Source organism: Ahaetulla prasina, chromosome 2 (assembly GCF_028640845.1).
Source record: "Ahaetulla prasina isolate Xishuangbanna chromosome 2, ASM2864084v1, whole genome shotgun sequence".
NCBI classification, from domain to species: domain Eukaryota; kingdom Metazoa; phylum Chordata; class Lepidosauria; order Squamata; family Colubridae; genus Ahaetulla; species Ahaetulla prasina.
Genome location: NC_080540.1, coordinates 228414671 through 228439269, shown reverse-complemented (window position 1 = coordinate 228439269; position 24599 = coordinate 228414671). Strand labels below are relative to the sequence as shown.

Here is a 24599-nt window from a genome sequence, read left to right as displayed (position 1 = left end):
GCATTACTGCAGATTGGCATTATGGTTGCTTTGTCATAACTGTAATGTCAAAAATATCGGAATTCAGAAAACTGCTTTACCAAGCAAAGGTAATGCTCCATTAGACTGCTATTATCAAGACTGAATATAAAACTGTTGTCTGGGATTTTCAGGGCTTGAACTGGCAACATGCTATACAATTGCATGATGTCAATCTACCTATCGAGTCCTACCCAGTGACCTGGGATATCATTATTTTTATTTTTTGGAGGGCAGCTTCCAGCACACTGTTCAAATACCAAGTGCAGCTCTTGGTTTGAAAATTGCTTAGTTCTTCTGGGAAACATGAATGGCAACTCAAACTAGGGAAGGGAAGTATGAGAGAACATATTTTCTGAAGTCTGACTTTGTATTGGACTAATCGTTATTTTTTAAATCCACTTCATTTAGCTGCAGTGTTTTGCTGACTACTTCTACCAGTTAAAATGTTAAATTGACTGTGTTTTATTGCAACACAGCAATATTGAATCACTTTATCATTCATACTTTATTTTCAAACAATATTCAGGACAGTTTCATTGTAATGTGCAAGTTGGTGATTAGGAAATGTACTTTATTGCTCTAAATGCTATCAAATAGATCCATAGCACCGTGAAAATATAAATTTTATTTTATTTATTTTATTTAATCATATTTATATACCGCCCTATCTCCCGAAGGACTCAGGGCGGTTTACAGGCACTTAAAAACACAAACACATAAATACAATATAAAAACAATTAAAAAACTTATTCTATAAGCCCGTTATTAAAATATAAAAATAAAACCCAATTAAAACCCATAAATTTAAAATCTAGCTCAGTCCTGCACAATTAAATAGGTATGTTTTAAGCCTGCGGCGGAAGGTCCGAAGGTCCGAAAGCTGACGAAGTCCGGGGGGTAGTTCGTTCCAAAGGGTGGGAGCCCCCACAGAGAAGGCCCTTCCCCTGGGTGTCGCCAGACGACATTGCCTCGCTGACGGCACCCTGAGGAGACCCTCTCTATGAGAGCGCACGGGTCGGTGAGAGGTATTCGGTAGCAGTAGGCGGTCCCAGAATAACCCGCCCAATGCCATGGAGCGCTTTAAAGGTGGTCACCAAAACCTTGAAGCGCACCGGAAGGCCACAGGTAGCCAGTGCAGTCTGCGCAGGATGGGTGTCATGCGGGAGCCACGAGGGCTCCATCTATCACCCGCAGCCGCATTCTGACTAACTGTAGCCTCCGGATGCCCTTCAAGGGAGCCCCATGTAGAGAGCATTGCAGTAATCCAGGCGAGACGTCACGAGTGCGTGGGTGACCGTGCATAGGGCATCCCGGTCCAGAAAGGGGCGCAACTGGTGTACCAGGCGAACCTGGTAGAACGCTCTCCTGGAGGCGGCCGTCAAATGGTCTTCTTGAGACAGCCGTTCATCCCGGAGGACGCCTGTTGCGAACCCTCTCCATCGGGGCCACTGACTCGCCACCGATGGTCAGCCGCATGATTTAGCTGACTGTACCGGGATGCCGCATCCACAGCCACTCTGTCTTGGCGGGATTGAGCTTGAGCCTGTTTCTCCCCATCCAGACCCGACGGCCTCCAGACACCGGGACAGCACTGATAGCCGTTGGGGTGGTCCGGTGTAGAAAAGTACAGCTGGGTGTCATCCGCATACAGCTGGTACTTCACACCGAAACCACTGATGATCTCACCCAGCGGCTTCATGTAGATGTTAAACAGTAGGGGCGAGAGGATCGACCCCTGCAGCACCCCACAAGTGAGGCGCCTCGGGGCCGACCTCTGCCCCCCTGTCAACACCGTCTGCGACCGATCGGAGAGATAGGAGGAGAACCACCGGTAAACGGTGCCTCCCACTCCCAACCCCTCCAACCGGCGCAGCAGGATACCATGGTCGATGGTATCGAAAGCCGCTGAGAGGTCTAATAGGACCAGGGCAGAGGAACAACCCCTATCCCTGGCCCTCCAGAGATCATCCACCAACGCGACCAAAGCCGTCTCCGTGCTGTAACCGGGCCGGAAACCGGACTGGAACGGGTCTAGATAGACAGTTTCATCCAGGTGTAAGGGAAACTGATATGCCACCATACTCTCTACAACCTTCGGCGCGAAGGGTTGGAGACCGGACGATAATTACCTAAAACAGCCGGGTCCAGGGAAGGCTTCTTAAGGAGGGGCCTCACCACCGCCTCTTTCAAGGCGGCCGGGAAGACGCCCTCCACCAAAGAAGCGATCGTAATCGCCTGGAGCCAGCCTCGTGTCACCTCCCGAGTGGCCAGCACCAGCCAGGAGGGGCACGGGTCCAGTAAACACGTGGTGGCATTCAGCCTACCCAACAACCTGTCCATGTCCTCGGGAGCCACAGGGTCAAACTCATCCCAAACAATATCGCCAAGACCACCCTCGAGCATCTCACCCGCGTCACCGCAATCTTGGTCCAGACCATCCCGAAGCTGAACGATTTTATCGTATAGATAACCGTTAAACTCCTCAGCACGTCCCTGCAACGGGTCATCCCGCTCCCCCTGGTGTAGGAGGGAGCGAGTCACCCGAAACAGGGCGGCTGGGCGGTTATCTGCCGATGCAATGAGGGAGGAGGCGTAGCTACGCCTCGCTTCCCTCAATGCCACTAGGTAAGTCCTAGTATAGGACTTCACTAGTGTCCGATCAGCTTCCGAACGGCTAGACCTCCAGGAACTCTCTAGGCGTCTTCTCCGGCGCTTCATCCCTCTCAGCTCCTCGGAGAACCAAGAAGCCGGTTGGGACCTGCGCCGGGTCAGAGGCCGCAAAGGCACAACATGGTCTAAGGCCCCCGCCGCGGCCCGTTCCCAGGCCGCAACAAGTTCCTCAGCCGAGCCGTGAGCCAGACCCTCAGGAAATGGCCCAAGCTCCATCCGGAACCCATCCGGGTCCATCAGGCGCCTGGGACGGAACCAACGTATCGGCTCCGTCTCCCTGCGGTGGTGAATGGCGGTCAGAAAGTCCAGGCGAAGAAGAGAGTGATCTGACCATGACAAAGGTTCAGTGACTATTTCCTTTAAGTCCAGATCTCTTGGTTTGTAGTATTTGAAGCCTGTACTGATTGCTAAAAACTTGAACTATGTCACAATATGAGCAGTATTAATATTTAACACTGCCTGAAATAGAGATTGGTTTTCAGAGCAAAAGAATACCACTAGTACTATATGTGGAATATATAGCACTTTTGTATCTCTCTTTGTAGTAAAATTTTCTAACCGCCCACCAGTTCCATAGTAATGCGCCGTGTATCGTCATCTGCGCATGCCTCTTGCGCATCGTGGATTGGGTTTGGGGGGGAGGGCGCTGGCTACCAGCTCTGCTTGTCGGTTACAGCTGGGTGGTGTGGCGGGAGATGTGTGAGCTATTCTGGGACGTGGCTCTTTTGTTTGCGGTCGTACTATAGCGCCATTTAGTTTCACTTATGTAACGTGAACTAAACTTATGCACGGGCGATACAAATAGTATATTGTCAGAAATTTAAATTGTCATGGGGAATTTTATGAAAACCTAATAAAAATGTTTTTAAATAATGTTATGAAAAATTTTTTAAAAGTCAATTAAATTAAAAAAGGGGAAAGTGCTTCAGTATCAGACAAAACCCCTACCGCCCACCATGAAAGCTGGAACGCCCACTAGTGGGCGGTAGGAACCAGGTTGACTACCACTGATATAGCAGTGGTGTATGGGAGATATTTGATATTTATTATTAGGCTACTTATAGTCAGCACCAAGGTGCTCGACTCCAAAGCAGAGATGTTAAAATAAGAAAATATAACTCTTATGGATAACTGAGGGGATTTTATTGTATTTCAGGTCCAGGGCCTGGAATGGATGGTTTCCTTGTATAATAACAATTTGAATGGAATTTTAGCTGACGAAATGGGGTTAGGAAAGACCATACAGACGATAGCGCTCATCACTTACCTGATGGATCACAAAAGGCTTAATGGACCCTACCTCATTATTGTTCCCCTCTCGTAAGTAGGCAGATGCTTTCTAATGATATTTTCCTGTGATTGGTTCATTAACAACGTGTATTTTTTTTCTTTACCTTTAATGACTGGATAAAGCACACACCGCGAGTATGCTGCCTGCATGTTACTGATTTAATCTTCGATTGTCTTTCCTTCCTTACGTATGATTCTGTGAGATTGGAAACCAGATGATTTAGAGCAGTGTTGGCGAACCTTTCACGTTCTCGCGTGCTGGCCCGTATGCCGGAAGTGGCATACAAAACTGTCCCGTGCCGAATGCGCGCCGGCCAGTGACCCTGGAAGTGCGGTGATCCATCGCACATGCGCGATAGACCACCACACTTCCAGGATCCACCAGCATTGCACGTGCAACGGCCAGCTGGCCGGCGCGCATTTGAGCACAGCAACGCGACAAGCCGGCGAGGCCGCGCAATCGGCACGAGACCGTTTCGCATGCCACTTCCGGCACGCGTGCCATAGATTCGCCAACACTGGCTTAAGAGGTCTGAAAGGATGCAAATGACCAGCTGTCTGCAAGGAATATAAACCCTTCCATTCCCCACTATCCTGTCAGAGCTGAAGAAGTTTCTTGGATGAGAAGCAAAACTTCTTCAAAGAAAAAACAAGGAAGTCCAGTTGCCTCCTGAAAAAGCACCTTTGGGACAGATGGCTTAGAGCAATTGAAATTTATTGCATCTTTTAGTCACCCTAGCTAGCTCCTATTCACAAGACAGAAAATTATTAGGTATTTCTTACCTGAGATTGGCTGCATATGATGCCCTTTTAGATTCCAAAATGTCCTTCTTTGAGGATCCTCACATTCTTCTGGAGCAGGGGTCTCCAACCTTGGCAACTTTACGACTTGTGGACTTCAACTCCCAGAATTCCTCAACCAGCACATGCTGGCTGAGGAATTCTGGGAGTTGAAGTCCACAAGTCGTAAAGTTGCCAAGGTTGGAGACCCCTGTTCTGGAGAGTTGATTAAATCTTTTAGCTTCCACCAGCCACAATTTTTGGATGTGCTGGAGCTCCAACTCTACAAAGTCCCAGTTAACTTAGGCTGAATGAGAATTGTGGAATTGCAGTGCTGCTCATATGGTGATTGTAGCGATTATCGTTTTTCTTCCTTAACTAATCCATCTTTGCGGTTAATCCAGTGTTAGTGTAAAATAGGTTTTGACAGAAAAGCTTAAACTCAGTTTTGCTCAGTTATCTTCTTCTGCAGTTAACTTCGAAAAGATTCTTGTTAAGGCCGGTGATTTTAATTAAAATCAGCAGTGCCACTTTAAAGTCTGATATCTGTTTATACATGTGCTGCAATATGTCTGCAGGGTTTTTTTTATAGCCTTCCCTGCCTCCCAAATAAATGTATCAGCTCAGATTCTGCATCAGAGTAAATAACTTGTCAGTGAACCATGTTATGGTTTATTGAGGCTGCAGCAATTATATTATTGAACAGTTAGGCATATGTTTGGTGTATTCATTGATGGAGAGAAAGCAGTAGAATTGTAGATTATCTGTTTGAAAAGAAATAGGAATATCAAGAAAAGTAAAATAAAAATTTCTTCCCTAGGCCTGACTCTGGATTATTTTTTTAATCTAATACATTTTCAAATTTCTTCATTTGTCACTTTTGGTCTTTGCATTAAATATATGCTGATCTATTCCATGCAAATAGGAATACTGCTGTGGGTGTTAGTATATGTATTAAGACACCCAGTTCATCCACTTTGCTTTATTTGTATGTTGACTATATAGGACCAATATGCACATTTTTTGTATGTGTCAGTTGGGGTTTCTGCCTTTTAAAGAGAACTGGGAAGCAAGGATCTAAGCATAAAAATACAGTAGGAATATATGTTATGTCATTGCTTCTTTCAGTTTTGTGAACAGGTCCTTAAAAGTGAAGTTGAAATTCATAAAATCCACTAAAAATCAGTTTGCTGGATACAGACTAGACAAGTTTATGTACGCATATAATACAGTTTCAGAAACATGGTCAAATTCTGATCTGAAACCGAGACAGTACTTTTGACATGATGGGAGAGCAAGCTATTGTTACAGTGAAGAGGTACAACATGGTTTACAGGTTTCATTTTGTTAAACATCTTGCATCTTGGAGAGTAAACATCAGGTTGCAGAATTTTATGTTTAATGCAGTTTTAATATACTTTGCAATCTTAATCTTTTATATAGGACTTTATCCAACTGGACATACGAATTTGACAAATGGGCCCCTTCTGTGGTGAAAATTTCTTACAAGGTTTGGATATTTTATATATGAATGTAAAATTGTAACTTCAGATTCGCTGAGCAATTTTATTCAGTCATAAAGTGTGGCTGTTCTATGGAACTCTGTCCCCTGATTTGTAATATCTCACAAGTACTTTCAGGAATTGACATGCATAAGAAAATTGCGAATACTCATTCCAATATGCTGTGTTCCAAGTAATCCCGATCATAATCACGATACATTAGCATATTCTTTTTTAAAATATAAATAATGTAGATACCAGATTGTAGCATGGCAATCTACCTATAATGAATTAGTCCACACCAGAGTACTTTAGTTACAGTTGCTGTTATAAAACAGGCTGGGGAGACAGGCATGAGATTGACTGCAGCATGAGACCGCTATCTGAGCAATGTTTTCCAGTTGCTGTTTATCAAGTGGGGGATCACTTACTGATGAAAAGATTCATTGAGGGGTTCTGTTAATGAAAGACAGGAGGAACTTAGTTTTTCCTCCTTACAGCAGACCTATTGAATATAAAGATTCAATCCACGTTTCTTTTTGTCTTTGGCTTCCTCTTGAGTGGACTGGAAATATTAATAATATATTAGGCATGCTTTACTGCCCTTTTTTTAAATCCACCTCACAATTATCCTTTTTTAGTGAATAACACCTTGATGTATTTTTTTCCTTTTTTTTTTTTCAGGGTACACCTGCTATGCGCCGATCGCTTGTACCTCAGCTACGTAGTGGGAAATTTAACGTTCTTTTGACTACATATGAATACATCATAAAGGACAAACACATTCTTGCTAAGGTACTATTATATTTAAAACGTTTCTTGATGGCTAGCTTTTTTTTTTCTTTTTTGGCTTCCTCCACTCCTAGTTAGCAAGAATTATACCAAACCTGAAGGGTCAGGTACAATATCCATAATTGCTATTGTCTTTAAAAGTTCTGTGCTTTTCTGAATTGCTTTTGCCTTTTCGCATCCCATTCACTGTCTCTGTTCCTGCTGAGTCCTTTCAAGATTGCTGGTGAGGGAAAAGATTTTGCTACCTGTGGATCCTATAAATTCCACACCGTTACTCTTTGTCAAGCAGAATAGCCACCTCCTCATCCCTCTGCTGAATCCCATTTACCTGGGAACCCTGCTATTCCATTTTTATCTGCAGCTCTTCTCCGGTTCTTTGTTTCTGAGCAGAGATGAATACAGTGAAAGGGGGAAAAAGAGAATCGGGCTTTGTTAACATTTTCCAGATGTGGAAAGATAACAGAAACCAGATTGAAATTTGTACCGTTTCATTTCATTTATGCATTAAGACACAGTAACTGAAAACCTTTTGAATAGACACTAAAACATGGAAGTCCTTCTTTGGAAATTACTTCAGTACTTCCAAGAATTATTTTGTCAAAGATAATTAAATAATGGAACCCACTGTAATTTGTTATATCTTTCTTCAGTTCACTTTGTTGCATTTCAGAGCGTGTACATTTTTTAACGAGAGGTGTTCGCTTTAGGAAGCTTCCAAAAATTTCAAGCTATTTTTTTTCCCTTTCTGGGACCCAATATAGGCACTTTGCAAATAGACTATCAATGCACCCCACAAAATACAGATATTTCTCAACTTATAAAAGTTCATTTAGTGAAAAGTTACGACATCACTGAAAAAAGTGACTTATGACCATTTTTTACACTTATGACCATTGCAGCATCCTCATGGTCACATGATCAGAATTTAAATGCTTGGGAAGTGGTTCATATTTATAACGGTTACAGTGTCCCAGGATCACGTGATTACCTTTTGCAACCTTCTGACAAGCAAATTCAATGGAGAAACCACCTTTATTTAATAACCATGTTACTCACCTAACAACTACAGTGATTCACTTAACAAGTCTGGCAAGAAAAGTCGTAAAATGGAGCAAAATTCACTTAGCAACTGTCTCACTTAGCAACAGAGATTTTGGGCTCAATTGTGGTCAAAGCTCGTAAGTCGAGGACTACCTGTAATCCACTTTTTTTGCACTTCCTTCTCTTCTTATATTTGTGTTGAGAGAAAATTGGGAGGCTCTCAATCCTCTCAAATCAGTTTTAAGAAAGATTTTTCCTGCCAATTCAGTCAGTTGAATTTACTGTGGAGAATGTTAGTGCCCATGAAGGGAGGGCTAAAAAGGTTGTCTGGAATTAAATATGTATGTTATTGGACACATAAAGCTCCTGATAATGATTTTCAAGATTCCTCAATAAAATATTAAGGGTATGGTTTCATCCATTCATTGACTCTGTTTCTCACTTCCTTACATTGTTCCTCTTCTCTTGCAAAGTGATAGTAAGAATAAATGGGTCAAGTTTCAGCCCTCTGTTCTATGAGGCTATATTCTGTGAGGCTAACTAAAGTTTACTGGGTTGATATTTTTTATATAGTTGAATGCATTAAATTGTATCAATTCACCTTCTGGAATTTTCTTTCAGTGATGAACTTACTCTGCATTTTGTGCATATATAAAAATGTTTAATTAAAGGATGCGAAGCCAGTATTTTTATTTTCTCTCATCATGTGTTTCTATTACTGCACATATCCCTACGGAATAGCATCCCCCTTATAAATTTGTATCAGAGCATTCTTTAAAAACCTGTTTTTTCTCTTAGGCTTTAGTTAAAGGATTTAATCCTTAAGGGTTAACTGGCTTAGGATGGATGGATAGGCTCCTGTCTAGCTGTAACTAAGATTCTTGTTCCCTTGAGTTGTCATTTTATGGACGTTGCTCATTTTTATTGAGCTTTTGTTCTTTTAACTTTATGAAGCCACTCAGAGTTGGAATTGAACAGCCTAGAAATTTACGAATAAATGAATAAAATAAAATCACACAAATTCAGTCTAAATTTTATTGACTATTGTCTATTAAATAGGATTGTATTAATCCACTATGCCTTTGAAGGTGGACGTTATGAGGGACGTTATGAGGTACACTTGATGCACTCCAATTTTAGTGGCTGTTGTTAATATTGTGCAAAATATGTACTAATTATTGCATACTTATTGCATTTCATTGCATACAAATGAAATGTGAGTTTTGAAGGCTTCAGTTTTATTTAATCATAATGATTTCATAGGTTAGAATCTCAATATAGTTTCCTACCAATTGTTTATGTATTTCCATAGATTCGGTGGAAATATATGATTGTAGATGAAGGTCATCGAATGAAGAACCATCACTGTAAGCTGACTCAAGTGCTAAATACTCATTATGTGGCACCAAGAAGGATTCTCTTGACTGGAACACCATTGCAGAACAAATTACCTGAACTTTGGGCTCTCCTTAATTTTCTCCTCCCAACAATTTTCAAGAGTTGCAGCACTTTTGAACAATGGTTCAATGCTCCTTTTGCCATGACTGGAGAAAGGGTACTGGGCAATTTATTTAAAAATGCTATAGTAACACATTATATTAAATGGACAGTCTGTTTTATAGCAACTGGTATAGTATATTGATACAGTGAACTTTCTAATTAATGCACTCTTAGTGCACTTTTAGTATACAACAGTGTTGGCGAACCTTTGGCGTTCTCGCGTGCTGGCCTGCGTGCCAGAAGTGGCACGTGAAACTGTCTCACGACGAATGCACAGCCTCAACAGCTCCTCTTCGCGTTCCTGTGCTCAAACGTGCACCGGTCAACTGGACATCGCGCACGCGGTGCCGGCACCCCTGGAAGAGCAGCGGTCTATTGTGCATGCGCGAGACATCAACCCGGAAGTTGGGGTGCTGGCTCGCGCATGCACAATGGACCGCCGCTCTTCTGGGGTCTGCCAGCACCGCACGCATGATGGCCAGCTAACCGGCACACATTTGAGCACAGGAACGTGAAGAGGAGCTGGTGAAGCTGCACATTTGTCGCGGGACAGTTTCGTGTGCCATAGGTTCACCAACACTGGTATATAAGAAGGCTTAAAGTGTTTGTTAGCATTAAAAAAATGATGAAATATGAGGGTGAGGGTGAAGGTTTATTCTTTGAGCTTGTGGGTTGGTTTCCGAATGTTGCATTACCAGGCTAGGTAACATCTTCAGCAGAGTTTAGGGAATGTCAGTGTTCTTCTGTTTATAAGGGCTTCAGTGTGGGTGTATCAAGTGAGGGTCTTGTAATAGGTCTTATGATAGGTCAGCTGTGAGTCATCAGTGAGAGTCTTGTGATGGGGAAGTTACATCATGTGAGGGTCATTGGGAGATGAAGTGCTCTTTGTGGGGGGGGGCTTGCATGGGTTGGTTATGGGTCGATGCTGTCTCTGTTTGGCTGTGCAATTGATTTGGATTCTGAAGGGTTCGTAGGCTGATTGTAGTCAATGCGTTGATGGAATTGCTTGTGGAGTGCCAGGCTTCGATGAACTCACAAGTATGATGGGTGGCAACAACTGGTGTTGTTTGGTGTCAGTGTGGGTAGAGATTAAGGATTTGGGATTGTGTCGCTTGACTACCAGTTCATAGAGCCTGGTTTTTCATTGACATGATGTTTATCCCACATATAATTGGTTGCAATGGTTACAGTTGATTTTGTAGTATTGTTGCAAATAATGAAATATGTATGTGTTGTTTTTAAAGTGTTTTTTCTCTTTTTAATCTTTCCATTTAGGTGGATTTAAATGAGGAGGAAACTATTCTGATTATTCGGCGTCTCCATAAAGTGCTAAGACCGTTCTTGTTAAGAAGGTTGAAGAAAGAGGTTGAATCTCAGTTACCAGAAAAGGTTTGTGAAGAAGAAGCTCTGTTGAAAAACTTGTAGTAATAAAATCCAGGGCCATATGATGCAAGATATACCTCTGTCGGAACTTATTCAACTCTGCCTGAAACTTCAGAAGGTTGAGCTTGGTTGTGAATCTTGCTTTATCTAACTATCAGTAATATCAGTAATATAAAATAGGAACTAATTTAGATCTAGATCCACCCATTTAAAAACACTATAGGTAGGTCCTCAGTTAACAACCATTTGTTCAGTCACATTTGAATTTATGAGGCTGCTGAAGGAGGAGACTTGCAGCCAGTCCTCAAAGTTGCAGCAAAATCATTGTGATGTCACTGCTAAGGATCACAAGGGAAATATTTTACAGCCCTGCCATTGGTGATGAAATACTGGTCCCAATTCCTGTCATTAAAGGAAGACTGTTTTTGAGTTCTTTGCTGGTTCAATTTACCATGTCATAATGTGTGTGTATGTGTGCATGCATGTGCATATGTGTGTCTTTAGTGTATTATTACACATTTTCTAGCAAACTTTCCTGCTGCCCTTTTAGCTGAAATCCAGTGTATGTGAATATAGCATAGTACTTATTGATTATAATAATTTCAGAAATTAATTATCTTCCAAATATCATCAATCATTATTCCATTGACTATATAGAAAATAATATACATTTTAAATAAAATACAAATAATTAACCTTTGGAATAAGTAAGAGTAAAACAGATAGGATAGATCAGGCGATAGGTTGGTGATGTAGCAAGGGAATTAACCTTTTCTGTATTATTTTTTCCCTGAAGTCAGTTGTTGAGAACCAGCATAATCTAGTTTTGCTTGCATTCTTATTTATAACTTTGAATAGGTTGTTTTGTAAATCTTTATGTAAATATAATTTTTAATATTAATAGTGCAGACATTTTAATACAGGGCTATGAAACTTGTGGGCTGCAGGCTGGATGCGTCACATGCTGGCCATATCCATGCCCGGTTTGGCGAAAGGGAAAAAGTCGCAATACATCACGTGACACCACCTTGACGATGCGAGTTTGATACCCCTGTTTTAATATATTTTTAAATTCATTAAAATGTTTTGAAAAAGCTGCATTATTTAATACTTATTGTCTGTTTTTATACAAGGTTGAATACGTGATAAAGTGTGATATGTCAGCCCTGCAGAAGATTTTGTATCGCCACATGCAAGCCAAGGGAATTCTCCTTACTGATGGCTCGGAGAAAGACAAGAAGGTGAGAAGACTGCTGGCATCTTGTCTTTTCTAGAACAAAACTCCCCTATACAAAAAAAGGAATTCTGACAAATAAATGATTTGAGCTTTCTTGAGTATACCTAGGGAAAAATCAAACATTACTAAAAAAAAAAAGTAGAATTCATTTATATATGAGACCTAGATTGTTGTAAATAACTGGTGGATTAAAAAAATAAATGGAGGGAATCTGTAATGCTTTAAACTGGGGACAACCAGCACGGTGAATTAACACGAATAGATGACTATTTACAAAAGGTTCTTTAGAATTTGGATAAAAAAAAATAGCAAGCCTAAATAATTGTCTGAAAAATACATTTTAGAATGTATTCCAAAACAGCCATGAGATTTTGGAAGAAGACAGCTGCTTTGAAAGATTCATAAAAAGATTCAGCTGGTAGTTGCTGTCACAAATACAGCATCCGTAAACTTCACCAATTTGGGAATATCACAGGGTTATGTTGAGTGTTCTTTTACTAATTTTTTCTGTTACAAAGCATCTCCTTCAAAGGCTCTAGATAATATATTAGAACAAGCATATACTATACTGTGAATATGGTGATATGGAAAATATGCCATATATTAAGCGAACAATGTTTTATTTGATTTTATTAATTCATAACTACCTTTGTGTCATTTCCGCAGGGAAAAGGTGGAGCCAAAACACTCATGAATACCATCATGCAGCTGAGGAAAATATGCAATCACCCATATATGTTCCAACATATTGAGGTAAATTAATCTTATCATTTCATTCTACACAGTTGCTGTTCTTACTTAAAGTAGCATTTTTCTATTCTTTCAGTGAGATCTTTTGAAAACAGTTTTGGTATAGATCAGCTAAACGTTGGAATTTCTGAACAATTTCTTGACATCAGAAACTTTGTCTTTGATGATGACTAATTAAATTCCATGCCTATCATCAAATGACTGACATTTTCATATAGTCAAGAGACTTTTGGCATCCTGACTGACATGAAATATTTTATACCTTTTTTTAATCACATGAATAGGAAAATAACTCCATTGTGTAAATTCCACTGAGCAAAAATTGCTGGCTTATTTTAACTTACTGTTGGGGAACTGCTTAGTTGGATTTGTTCCTGCTTTGCAGAGAGGTATATAATGAACTAGTAATTGCAAATGGGACTTCTGGTTTCCTTCTTGCTTCCTTGAAAGCCATGATGTGGTAATTCAATATGTTTTGATTTATTCCAGTTTTGAACCTTGACTCATTTGGGAGTAAGGAACTGAAAATCAAGTTCAGTTATCATACACAACTTCACATCTAACCAAAAAAGAACAGAAGTGCATGTCCCACACATTCACTTGCAGCAATACGAGACAACCCAGCAATTGTAAAGTTGTGTTAGTACAATCATTAGAGTGGTTGGCATGGAAATAGACGTTATAAATAGAAGTTATAAATAAGTAATTATAAATAAATGCATAATCAAACAAATACATACCCAGTTATGAACCATTATTTTCTATGAAACATACACAATGCATATATTGTAAAATTGTTCATAGATTACCAAGAAAATGATTATTTGCAATCATTTAATCAATTACAGAACTGAAAAAGCTTCTTGGATGAGAAACGAAGAAAAAACAAAGGAAGTCCAGTTGCCTCTCGAAAAAGCACCTTTGGGATTTAATCAATTAGTTGCCCATTATTTATTTAACCCAATACTTTAATAATTGCATGTAGCTTGCCAGCTAATTTATGTTAAGAAAAATATAACTTCTGAAATCCATTAATAAATTGGAACTAGAAAGCTGAATTTATGCATTTTAAGTGGTTCATTTCTAGAGCTAAGCGAAGAATTCAAATGGTATTTCGCAATGTGAGAACTAAGTACCTCTGTTCAGTTCATTTCAGAAGCTGGTTTTTTGTTTTTTTTTGCAGTTGATGTTGCTGCTTTGTAAATTGATTCCCATTGTCCCTGTGTGCTTGTGTAGTTCCCTTTGATTTACTGTCCATGTTTTTTGTTGGGTATCAAAGTGGAAGCCTAGAATAGGATGTGGATGTTTCAATTATTGGAAGAGATGTTTTGTACATGGTGCTATGCATTGTAAAGCATTTCTTCTGATGGATTTTAGGGAACTTTTAATATGGAAAAGCTAAATAATTCATTGTTATCATTTTGCAGGAATCCTTTGCTGAACATTTGGGCTATTCCAGTGGTGTTATCAATGGGTAATTTTTTTCATTTATTTGTGGCCAATGTATTAATAGATGGGGTAGTTTCAAATTAAAACATAAACCATTCAGAAAATACGTTGACATAAAAAATTAAAATAAGATATGATCTAGGCATGATGAAGCACTTCTAAAGCACCAAATTAATATTATATCGATAAAAGAAATTGAACCGCCCAGAGTTGTTTAAGATGGGCAGCAATATAAATCTTTAAATAAATAAATAAATAAAGTAAATAAAATTAATAAACTGTGTACTGTTAAGTGCCAAATAAATCCCAGGGTTATTGGCATTATTTATTGATGTTATAATTAGAGATCAAAATACCAAAAGAATCATATATATTAGAAAAAGTTATAAGACAAAAGTAAAATGCAAATCAGCTTGAGGGAAAACAAGTTATTAGAACTCTTAGCCAATTAAATATTTAGAAGCAATAGTAATAGCAATGAATAGTATCTATTCTTTTGGAGATACTCTTTTGGAGATACTGAGTGATCTATCAGTTAAGTGGAGGAAAATCCCAATTTTGCGTGACTGCACATTAGATCCCTATTATATTCCTTTAGTTTCCAATGGAGACATATGTTTCATATTTTTTCCCTGAAAGTAAAAGAAAACTTTATGGCACTGATTGACTGTTTCTGACTTTAAACATTCAAAACTGTTTACAGCAATTAACAATACAAATTTAAAAACATAAAAATAAAATAATACAATTAAAATCAAGAGAAGCTTAAAATTTGATTCAAAAAATAAAAATACTACTCAATTCACATTTCAAAGCTGGAGGATATGGATTTCCACTCATTTCCTAAATTGTGAGACATTTAGGGACACAAACTTCTCCCCCCCCCCCAGTACATTCCATAGTCTAGGGGTCACATAGGAAAAGCCCTCTCCCACATGCTAGATAGCGCTATGAAATATTTTCAGAAGGGTTATTTCTGCTGACCTATGCAGATTCACAGCAGGAGGGATGGTCCTTCAGTTAATTATGGATATGTTTATTCAGAAATATATCACTTCGGTAAAGTGAGATTAACTGCAAAGTATAAGCTTAAATTAGTTTGTCATGTCACACTCAAATTACACAAAGAAAATGGCCTTTTTTATGTCTACAAATTTTAGAAAAATAAGAAATAACATTGTGTGTAAAGCACGAAAATAGAGGGTCAAATATGTCCTCAGAAAAATCCAAACTACCAAAAGGTAATAGTTGAAGAGGTTGAAGAAACAATCTTCTGAACACTTAGAAAATCTGTGGATAACAAACAAAATAGAAATTTCCATTCCTTCTATTTATACTGAATACTGAAGTATTTCAATATTGGAATTCTGAAGTTTTACTCTCTTAGAAGCCCCAGACCAACTAGGTGAAAAAGACTTTCAGACAAACATGTAATTTATGGATTTGAAGATTGGAAAGGGTAGCCTAGGGAATAAATGAAATTTTGATGCAACCTGAGAAAAGAGAGTGTAAAATATAAATGTATTTATAATTGTTGTCAAGGAGATTGAAGGGTGCTTCTTTATAATCTTTATTTTACTTTGTTACTTTACTATTTTTTTTCTCGTCATTCATTAGTTTTCTTTATTCTGTTTATTTTGTCTTATGGCTTTTATTTTGTTAAAAAAATTGTTAATAAAAACTATATATTAAAGATTTTTTCCAGACATAAGATATCTTTCCTTCTGAAACTAGTCCTCCCTCCCTCTCTCCCTTCCAGACCGTATTTAGTCTGTTTGCTTTTTCTGGATTTTGGGTTTAATTTTGGAAGATAGATTAGTGAGAGTTAATAAAGACCTACACAAGAAAAGGTAATTCTTGTGTGATTTTTTTGTTCTTGTTTTTTGTCACAGAGCTGAGCTTTATCGGGCTTCTGGGAAGTTTGAGCTACTCGATCGAATTCTACCAAAGTTGCGAGCCACTAATCATCGTGTGCTTCTTTTCTGTCAAATGACATCCCTTATGACTATTATGGAAGATTACTTTGCCTTTCGAAACTTTGCTTACTTGCGACTTGATGGTAATGTCCATGTTGAATCTAAAGTCCATTTAAACATTACAATAGGAATACCTCTCATTAATTAATATGCTGTTAATAAACTAAGGTCTATTTTGTATTATTGTAACAAAGGCTCTAAATTTTGGTTGGGAAAGCCATGTTTAAATTTTTTTACTTTTATTACTTATTGCCATTGTCATTCAGTGATTGAGATCATTCTTTATTTTCTGATACCCTATCACTACAGTAAAACAGACCGTACTGTCAGCTTCTGAAATGGTGTTTCAATTTGTTAGCTTCCTATAAATGATGTTGAGATACTTTACAGGGATCTTACAATCAAGACTTAAGATCACAAATGCTTCAAATATCATGTTCCTTTCATCCATTCATTATTTTAAGGCCGTCTTTCAAAATAATAATGTGACAGAAATCTCAAAATTCCGCTGAAGTTTTTACATTCATTTCTCCAGTTTTCTAAAAGACTGTATTGTCAAGTTAAAATGCCCTTGATATTCTTGATCCAGTTTGGATTCTTCTTAGTCATTAACATTGATTAACATTTATTTCCATCATAGGAGGTGATATTCTTAACTAAATAAAGGATTGAGGGGAGAAATTTATTAAAAGGTTTAAAGTTAATTGCACAAGCTACAGTATGTCTCTACAGATCTTCCATGGCAGAAGATATTTTTGTGGGTTATGATTATATGAATATGTATAAAGATAAAATACTGTTCAATTAAATATTCTCCCTCTATTTGGTCACTGGCTGAAAGTGAAGTTGAAACATATTTCAACACATTTCAAATGAAGAAAAAACATATTTCTGAGAAGCATGTTTAGCAAAACAAAACTGTTAGAAAAATAAAAATTAACTCTTCCCTAAAAGGGAGTTAGACAAACTGCCGCTGACATTGGTGGTAGCGGGATTATTGAATAGGAGGATTCTATCAGCTCTTTGAGAGAAGATGTGAACTGCAAAAGCAATCTTGTCCTCCTGGCCCAACATTACCTGACCCATCTGAGTCACTCCTGATTATAGACACTTGTGGGGAAGGGGAACAGCTGTTCCTGCAGTGTGGTTATTCTTCAGGACAATCAGAATTTATGTAAATAATAAAATTTACTTGAAATCACTTGGATTTGCTTCAGGTAGATGTTTCACTTTCTTATGAGCTGAACATCTGAGTAACTTGCCTCTGCTTACTATGCGAAAAACCATAAAAATATTGTAATTCACTTTAACATTGTTTCCCAACAATAAGCAAAGGTGGCATACAAATGGCTGAAAGTGAGTATGTAAATAAAATAAGCCACTTTTGAGAACTTGTTATTGGGAGGTGTTATCAATAATCAGTACTTAAATATTACATAGAGCAATCAACCAATGGAACACCTTGCCTTCAGAAGTTGTGAGAGCTTCATCACTGGAAGCTTTCAAGAAGAGACTGGGCTGCCATCTGTCAGAAATGGTGTAGCGTCTCCTGCCTGGATGGGGGGTTGGACTAGATGACCTACAAGGTCCCTTCCAATTCTGTTAATCTGTTAAAATAATTCCAGAATCAACAATATCAAATGCTTTTAATGTCCAGTCTTTCATTCATGAATTTGAAGCACCATCCATACTGCTCTCTCCTCCTCCTCCTTTTCCTCTAAAGAACACTGTAAAATAGGTTAGAGTGAGAAAGTGATTGGTCCAAAGTCACCAAAGTTTTTAAGGATGAAAGTAGACTGGACCCTGGCACTCCTCACCCCCAGACCAACATTTTAGCCACTACTTCAGACTGGCTTTCAAATTTGATGGCCTAGAAATGAACTTCGCTGATTTTATTGTCATGTAATTAGTTAACAAAATCATTAGAGTCAGCTTCTTCATCAAGAACAATTGTAATTCTTCAATTAAGATGCCAACAATTTTAAAAATAGTTGTTCCTGAAGCTTTATCCAAGCAAAGAATAAGAACGGAACTATTGGTTAGTACAGGGCTGTCAAACTCACGTCATCCTGGTGGCGTCATGTGATATATTGGGACTTTTTTCCCCCTTTGCTAAACCGGGTGTGGGTATGTCAGGCATCTGGCTGGCAGGCTGCAAGTTTGACAGCCCTGGGTTAGTATATTCGAAAAACATATATTCTCTTCTCCAAATTCATTCTGTATTGCAGATAAAGGGGGTGAGTCCCCAATATAACTAAATCCTGGGATCAATGCAGGTGAAAATCTGGAGCAGATATTTGCTAGCTAGGAATTGCTGAATTCTTTTTTATTTACAGTATTTTTGTTTTGTTTTGTTTTGTTTTTAGGAACAACAAAGTCGGAAGATCGAGCAACTCTGCTGAAGAAATTCAATGAGCCCAATTCCCAATACTTTATTTTTCTGCTGAGCACAAGAGCAGGGGGTCTGGGCTTGAACCTTCAGGCAGCTGATACTGTTATAATTTTTGACAGTGATTGGAATCCTCACCAGGTAATTTACGATTCATTGTTCTCCTGTGCTATTTTAAATCACTAGTAATAAAACAAAGCATTCTGTGAATAGTAATGTGTTCAAATACATCAAGGATGCTGAGGCATTTCCCACCAAAATAATTTTTCTGGATTCATCCCCTTTATTTTATTTTCCAACCACTATCAATTTGGCTGTGGGTTGCAAAAGAAAATTTGCTATGGTTCCCACCACTTAGGATAACTGAGACTGTAGGCATTGATGTCACTAAGCAATGCAGTCATGTTTTACTATTGCATTGCTTAGTGAGGGAAAATCCTGTCCTAGTTGCTGTCATAAGTCAAGGACTATCACTAATACCATTTGTTAAAGGTGAATTTTATAAATTTTAATCCTGTTTTTATAAATATGAAGCCAATTTGAGATTAAGGTAAAGGTTCCCTCGCACATATGTGCTAGTCGATCCTGACTCTAGGGGGCGGTAGTCATCTCTTTCAAAGCCGAAGAGCCAATGCTGTCCAAAAACATCTCCGTGGTCATGTGGCCGGCATGACTAAACGCCAAAGGCTCACGGAACACTGTTACCTTCCCACCAAAGGTGGTCCCTATTTTTCTACTTGCATGTTTTACATGCTTTCGAACTGCTAGGTTGGCAGAAGCTGGGACAAGTAATGGGAGCTCACCCTGTTACGCGACACTAGGAATTCAAACTGCTGAACTGCCAAACTTTTGATCAACAAGCTCAGCATCTTAGCCACTGAGCCACCGCATCCCCTAATTTGAGATTAAGTATCCGCAAATTAGCCAATAAAAAGCTTCATATCTCCGCCTGATCACATAAAATGTCATATTGCTTCATCTTTGGCTTTTCCTCAAAATCAGAGATGAAAGAATTATTCAAAGGAAAGCAAGCTGATATTACTATTGTTCTAAATAGTCTGCTAGGCCATCAAAGTTGTCATAGATTTTTGGTTTGTTTGGTATATATAACAAGACACTCATCTTCCTTTAAATCATTGTATTATGGATCCAGGAATTCATTAATTGGAACTTTGAAGAGCTTAATGTATAAGAAGGTCTAGATTTAGGAATATTGATCATAGTCTATAGTGCTTTTCTGAATGTAAAATGTTGATGATGATGTTTTGCTTTGCCCAATTACTCCAATATTAGAAGTGTACCAAACGTATTTTCTACAGGACTTGCAGGCACAAGACAGAGCTCATCGAATCGGGCAGCAGAACGAAGTTCGAGTCTTACGATTGTGCACAGTGAACAGTGTCGAGGAGAAAATCTTGGCAGCTGCAAAATATAAACTGAACGTGGATCAGAAGGTTATTCAGGCTGGCATGTTTGACCAAAAATCTTCAAGCCATGAACGAAGAGCTTTTCTCCAAGCCATATTGGAACATGAAGAAGAAAATGAGGTATTATACAAAAATCTCTGTTAAAAATAGATATATGTTGCATTCTTACTCTTCCCAATTCCAGTATCCCTACACTTATTCACTTAATTCCTGATTCATGATCTAGTTCAAGGGTGTTAAACTCGCGGCCCGTAGGCTGGATGCGTCACACCCAGTTTAGCGAAAAGGGGGAAGTCTCAATACATCACATGAAGATGCCATGACAACACGAGTTTGACACCTTGCTTTAGTTCATAAGAGAACATTGAATCATGCCCAGGAACATCCCTGACCATCAATCTTAGCCAGAGCTGAAGAAGCACAATTAGCGCCACCAAAAGTGGAAAAGAAGTGAGGCTTTACCAACAGAAACAGAAGGGGTAGACTCTGAACAGAAGCCCCAGATCCCTATAAACCCAGAAGTGGCTAGCTACTGTCAGAGTGGAAGGAAATCCGAGGCTTGTCAAATGATGCAATTGCCCTTAAGCCATGCTAATAATGCAAGCTTGTAGAAAGAGTTGTAGAAAGTGGCTAAACCTCCTGGGAATTGTTCAGCAATTGTAAGAGCTACAAGTTGAAATGTAACTAGTGGGAAAGGGAGCAGGCCATTCTGCAAGGTTCCTTTCATTCTCCTTAAAACCTGATAGCAAGGTTTCAAGGTTAAGAAACTGAATAATAAAAGTCTTCTGATTAAACAGAAAGCATTATCAAATGGATCTTCTAATTTTAAGTGTTTTTAATCAAAGGATTCAGGGTATTAAAATAAAATAAATAGGGTATTGTGCAGTATGTTCTGATACAACTTAGACTGATTCTGTCTCATGCTATATATCACTCTTCTATGTGTCCATGATGTGGGATCTTCCTTCTTGGGAGAGAAATTGAGCTTCACTAGAGCATACAAAATGGTGATAAAAGAAAATCACAGAACATCTGTTGTTAATATTGCTGTTCAGAAAGATATATGATTTAAAGGATCAGATTAAACATCCAAGTTTATGGATATAGTATTATTTTGTACCAAACAGTTCAGAAGTTGGATATTTAGTATTTCACTAGAGCTACAATAACCATGCTGCAAGAACCTGGATGACCTCTAGAAGGCAGCAAAACATTAAACTTTATGATACTATGTGGCAGCCCTCTGGTGGCCACATATATTTTTGCAACCCAGGTTTGATAGCTCTAACTTTAACCATTGACAAACTGCGAGAAGAGATGTGTGAAATCTGATTAATGGATTATGAAAGTGGCACGTGTTTGGGACATAGATATGTCATTTCTCAAGAGACTTACTGGTTAAAGGTGATGAGGTTTATTTTAGCTATGAGTTGAGTCTTTATTCTTGTTACAGCAGTTGTTTCATAGCTGTAAATAAAATTGAAGTCAAAAGACACAACTGAATTGAAGCTGTATCAAACCCTTAAAATGTTGGCCATTTGTGATGTAAAACACGCAAGTAGCCCTCACTTAACACTTGTTCAGTGACCATTCAAAGTTGCAACAGTGCTGAATGAATGGTACTTATGATGGGTCCTTAAATTCTGGCCATCCAGGCACACCTGCGGTCACATGACTGCGATTTGGCAACTAGCTCCCACTTAGAATGATTGCAGCATCCCACAGTCAAGTGATTGATATTTGCAACCGTCCCTGCTGGCTTATTGCAAGTCAATGGGGAAGGCAGCAGGGAAGTTGCCAGTCTGGTAAGTCCCACCACCACCATGGCTTCCTTCTCACCATGGCCTCTTTCCCTCAGCCTCCCTGGGCTCACACTTAACTGTGCCCTCCTTCCTGCACTCACATGCAACTACTCCTTCAGACTCCAGCCTCCCTGCAACATCCCCATGCTCCTTAGGTGGTTCTTTGATTACTTCCCACATTGACCCATGTATTTTGGAATTGGACAGGAATGGGGGAATTTAATTCAGATGACCATCTGCAGGCAAGAATCCCTCAGCAGAAAGCCTTCATAATCAATAAAAGAGTAGGAAAAGTAATACTGGGATACAATCCCCAAAATGACAGAATTATCTCAGTTCGAATCCAAGGCAAACCATTCAGTATCACAGTAATCCAAGTCTATGCCCCAACCACTGGTGCTGAAGAGGAAGAAATTGACCGGTTCTGTGAAGCCCTTCAGCACCTTATAGAATTAACACCAAAAAATGATGTCCTTATCATCATGGGGGATTAGAATGCTAATAAATGAACAATAAATAAATAAATAAATAAAGTAGGAAGCCAAAAGATACCCAGAATAACAGGCAAGTTTGGCCTTGGAGTACAAAATGAAGCAGGGCACAGGCTGATAGAATTCTGTCAAGATAATATGATGGCCATAGCAAACACTCTTTTCCAACAACCCAAGAGACGACTCTACACATGGACATCACCAGATGGTCAACACAGAAATCAGATTGACTATGTGCTCTGCAGCCAAAGATGGAGAAGCTCTATACAGTCAGTAAAAATAAGACCAGGAGTTGACTGTGGCTCAGATCATGAGCTTCTCGTTGCAAAATTTAGAAAGTAGGGAAAAGCACTAGGCCACTCAGGTATGAACTAAATCACATCCCTGATGAATATACAGTAGAGGTGACAAATAGATTTAAGGAATTAGATCTGATAGACAGAGTGCCTGAAGAACTATGGATGGAGGTTCCCAACATTGTACAAGAGGTAGCAACTAAAACCATCCCAAAGAAAAAGAAAGGCAAGAAAGCAAAATGGCTGTCTGAGGGAAGCTTTGCAAATATCTGAGGAAAGAAGGGAAGCGAAAGGCAAGGGAGAAAGATGCCCTCAGTTGAATGCAGAATTCCAGAGAATAGCTAGATGAGATAAGAATGCCTTCTTAAATGAACAGTGCAAAGAAATAGAAGAAAACGATAGAATAGGAAGGACCAGAGATCTCTCTAAGAAAATTGGAGAAATGAAGGGATTGGGGTTGCGATGAGTCGGACACAACTTTGCAACTAACAACATTTTGGAGTTACCCCAGCAGTCACATGACATTGCCCTGTATGTCTACAAGTAGTCCTTGACTTACAACAGTTCATTTAGTGATTCTTCGAAGTTACAACAGTACCGAAAAGAAAGTGACTTATGACCATTTTTCCCACTTATGGCCATTGCAGCATCCCCATGGTCATTTGATCAAAATTCAGACGCTTGATAACTGACTCATATTTATGACAGTTGCAGTGTCCCTGGGTCACATGATCCCCTTTTGCTACCTCCTGACAAGGAAAGTCAATGGGGAAGCCAGATTCACTTAACCATATTATTAACTAAGCAACAACATTGATTCACTTAACCGGCTTCTATCTCCCATCATCCGGTACGCTCCCACAGAGAGGGACTCCTCAGGGTGCCGTCAGCCAAACAGTGTCGACTGGCGGCCCCCAGGGGGAGGGCCTTCTCTGTGGGGGCTCCGACCCTGTGGAACGAACTTCCCCTCGGACTCCGACAATTACCTGACCTTAGGACCTTTCGCCGCGAACTTAAAACTTATTTATTTCGTATGGCTGGACTAGCCTGATTTTTATTTTTATTGGATGGGTTTTTAAAATTTTGTTATTTTACGGGGGAGTACGTTTTTTAACATTTTGGGCATTTAAATTAGTTTTTTAAGGGATGTTTTTAATTATTGTGTGTATTTATATTTTATCTGCCTGTTCACCGCCCTGAGTCCTTCGGGAGAAGGGCGGTATACAAATTAAAATATTATTATTATTATTATTATTATTATTATTAACCACTGTGGCAGGAAAGGTCGTACAGTGAGTCAAAATTTGCTTAAGAACTTTTTTTACTTAGCAACAAAAGTTTTGGGCTCAATTGTGGTCATAAGTCGAGGACTACCTATATATCGCTTAGCGAAAGAAATCCCAATCCCAATTGCCATTGTAACCCGAGGATTACCCACATATGCACATGCTTATATTCTCTAATAGAGACTCCTAGTGGGTTTTTCTAGTAGAGGATCAGTGTCATGCCCCTGTCGGAGCCTGAATCTGCGGGGAAGACAAGTTGGACAGAGATTGAGGGGGTGGCCATTGGCTTCGGAGGAAAATGGGGAAGGGAAGGGCCAGTCAGGCCAGGGCCTTTCAGGATAAGACAGCTTGTAGGCAGGGAGGAACAGAGGCAGGATGACCAAGAGAGGCTAAGCAGGGAACATGAGAAACAGAGCTCAAGTGAGGAGCAAGGACTACCCCCTCCTGATCCGAGAGCACAGAGAATGGAGAGAAGGCGAGAACAGTACAGGCTGAGCAGGCTACTCGGGAGAAGAGT

General features: G+C 39.4%; 1 protein-coding gene across 6 annotated transcripts in view; it reads left to right on the top strand.

Moving 5' to 3' along the window:
* Positions 1 to 24599, top strand: part of SMARCA2 (SWI/SNF related, matrix associated, actin dependent regulator of chromatin, subfamily a, member 2) — a 119666-nt gene that overhangs the window by 61650 nt on the left and 33417 nt on the right. For all 6 annotated transcript variants that reach the window (XM_058166432.1, XM_058166433.1, XM_058166431.1 and 3 more), the window contains exons 16-26: positions 3848 to 4011; positions 6205 to 6271; positions 6948 to 7058; positions 9409 to 9651; positions 10872 to 10985; positions 12113 to 12220; positions 12883 to 12969; positions 14394 to 14440; positions 16308 to 16474; positions 18758 to 18921; positions 20100 to 20327. In XM_058166432.1, coding sequence (XP_058022415.1) covers positions 3848 to 4011; positions 6205 to 6271; positions 6948 to 7058; positions 9409 to 9651; positions 10872 to 10985; positions 12113 to 12220; positions 12883 to 12969; positions 14394 to 14440; positions 16308 to 16474; positions 18758 to 18921; positions 20100 to 20327 — 1500 coding nt within the window. The remainder of the gene's footprint in view (positions 1 to 3847; positions 4012 to 6204; positions 6272 to 6947; positions 7059 to 9408; positions 9652 to 10871; positions 10986 to 12112; positions 12221 to 12882; positions 12970 to 14393; positions 14441 to 16307; positions 16475 to 18757; positions 18922 to 20099; positions 20328 to 24599) is intronic.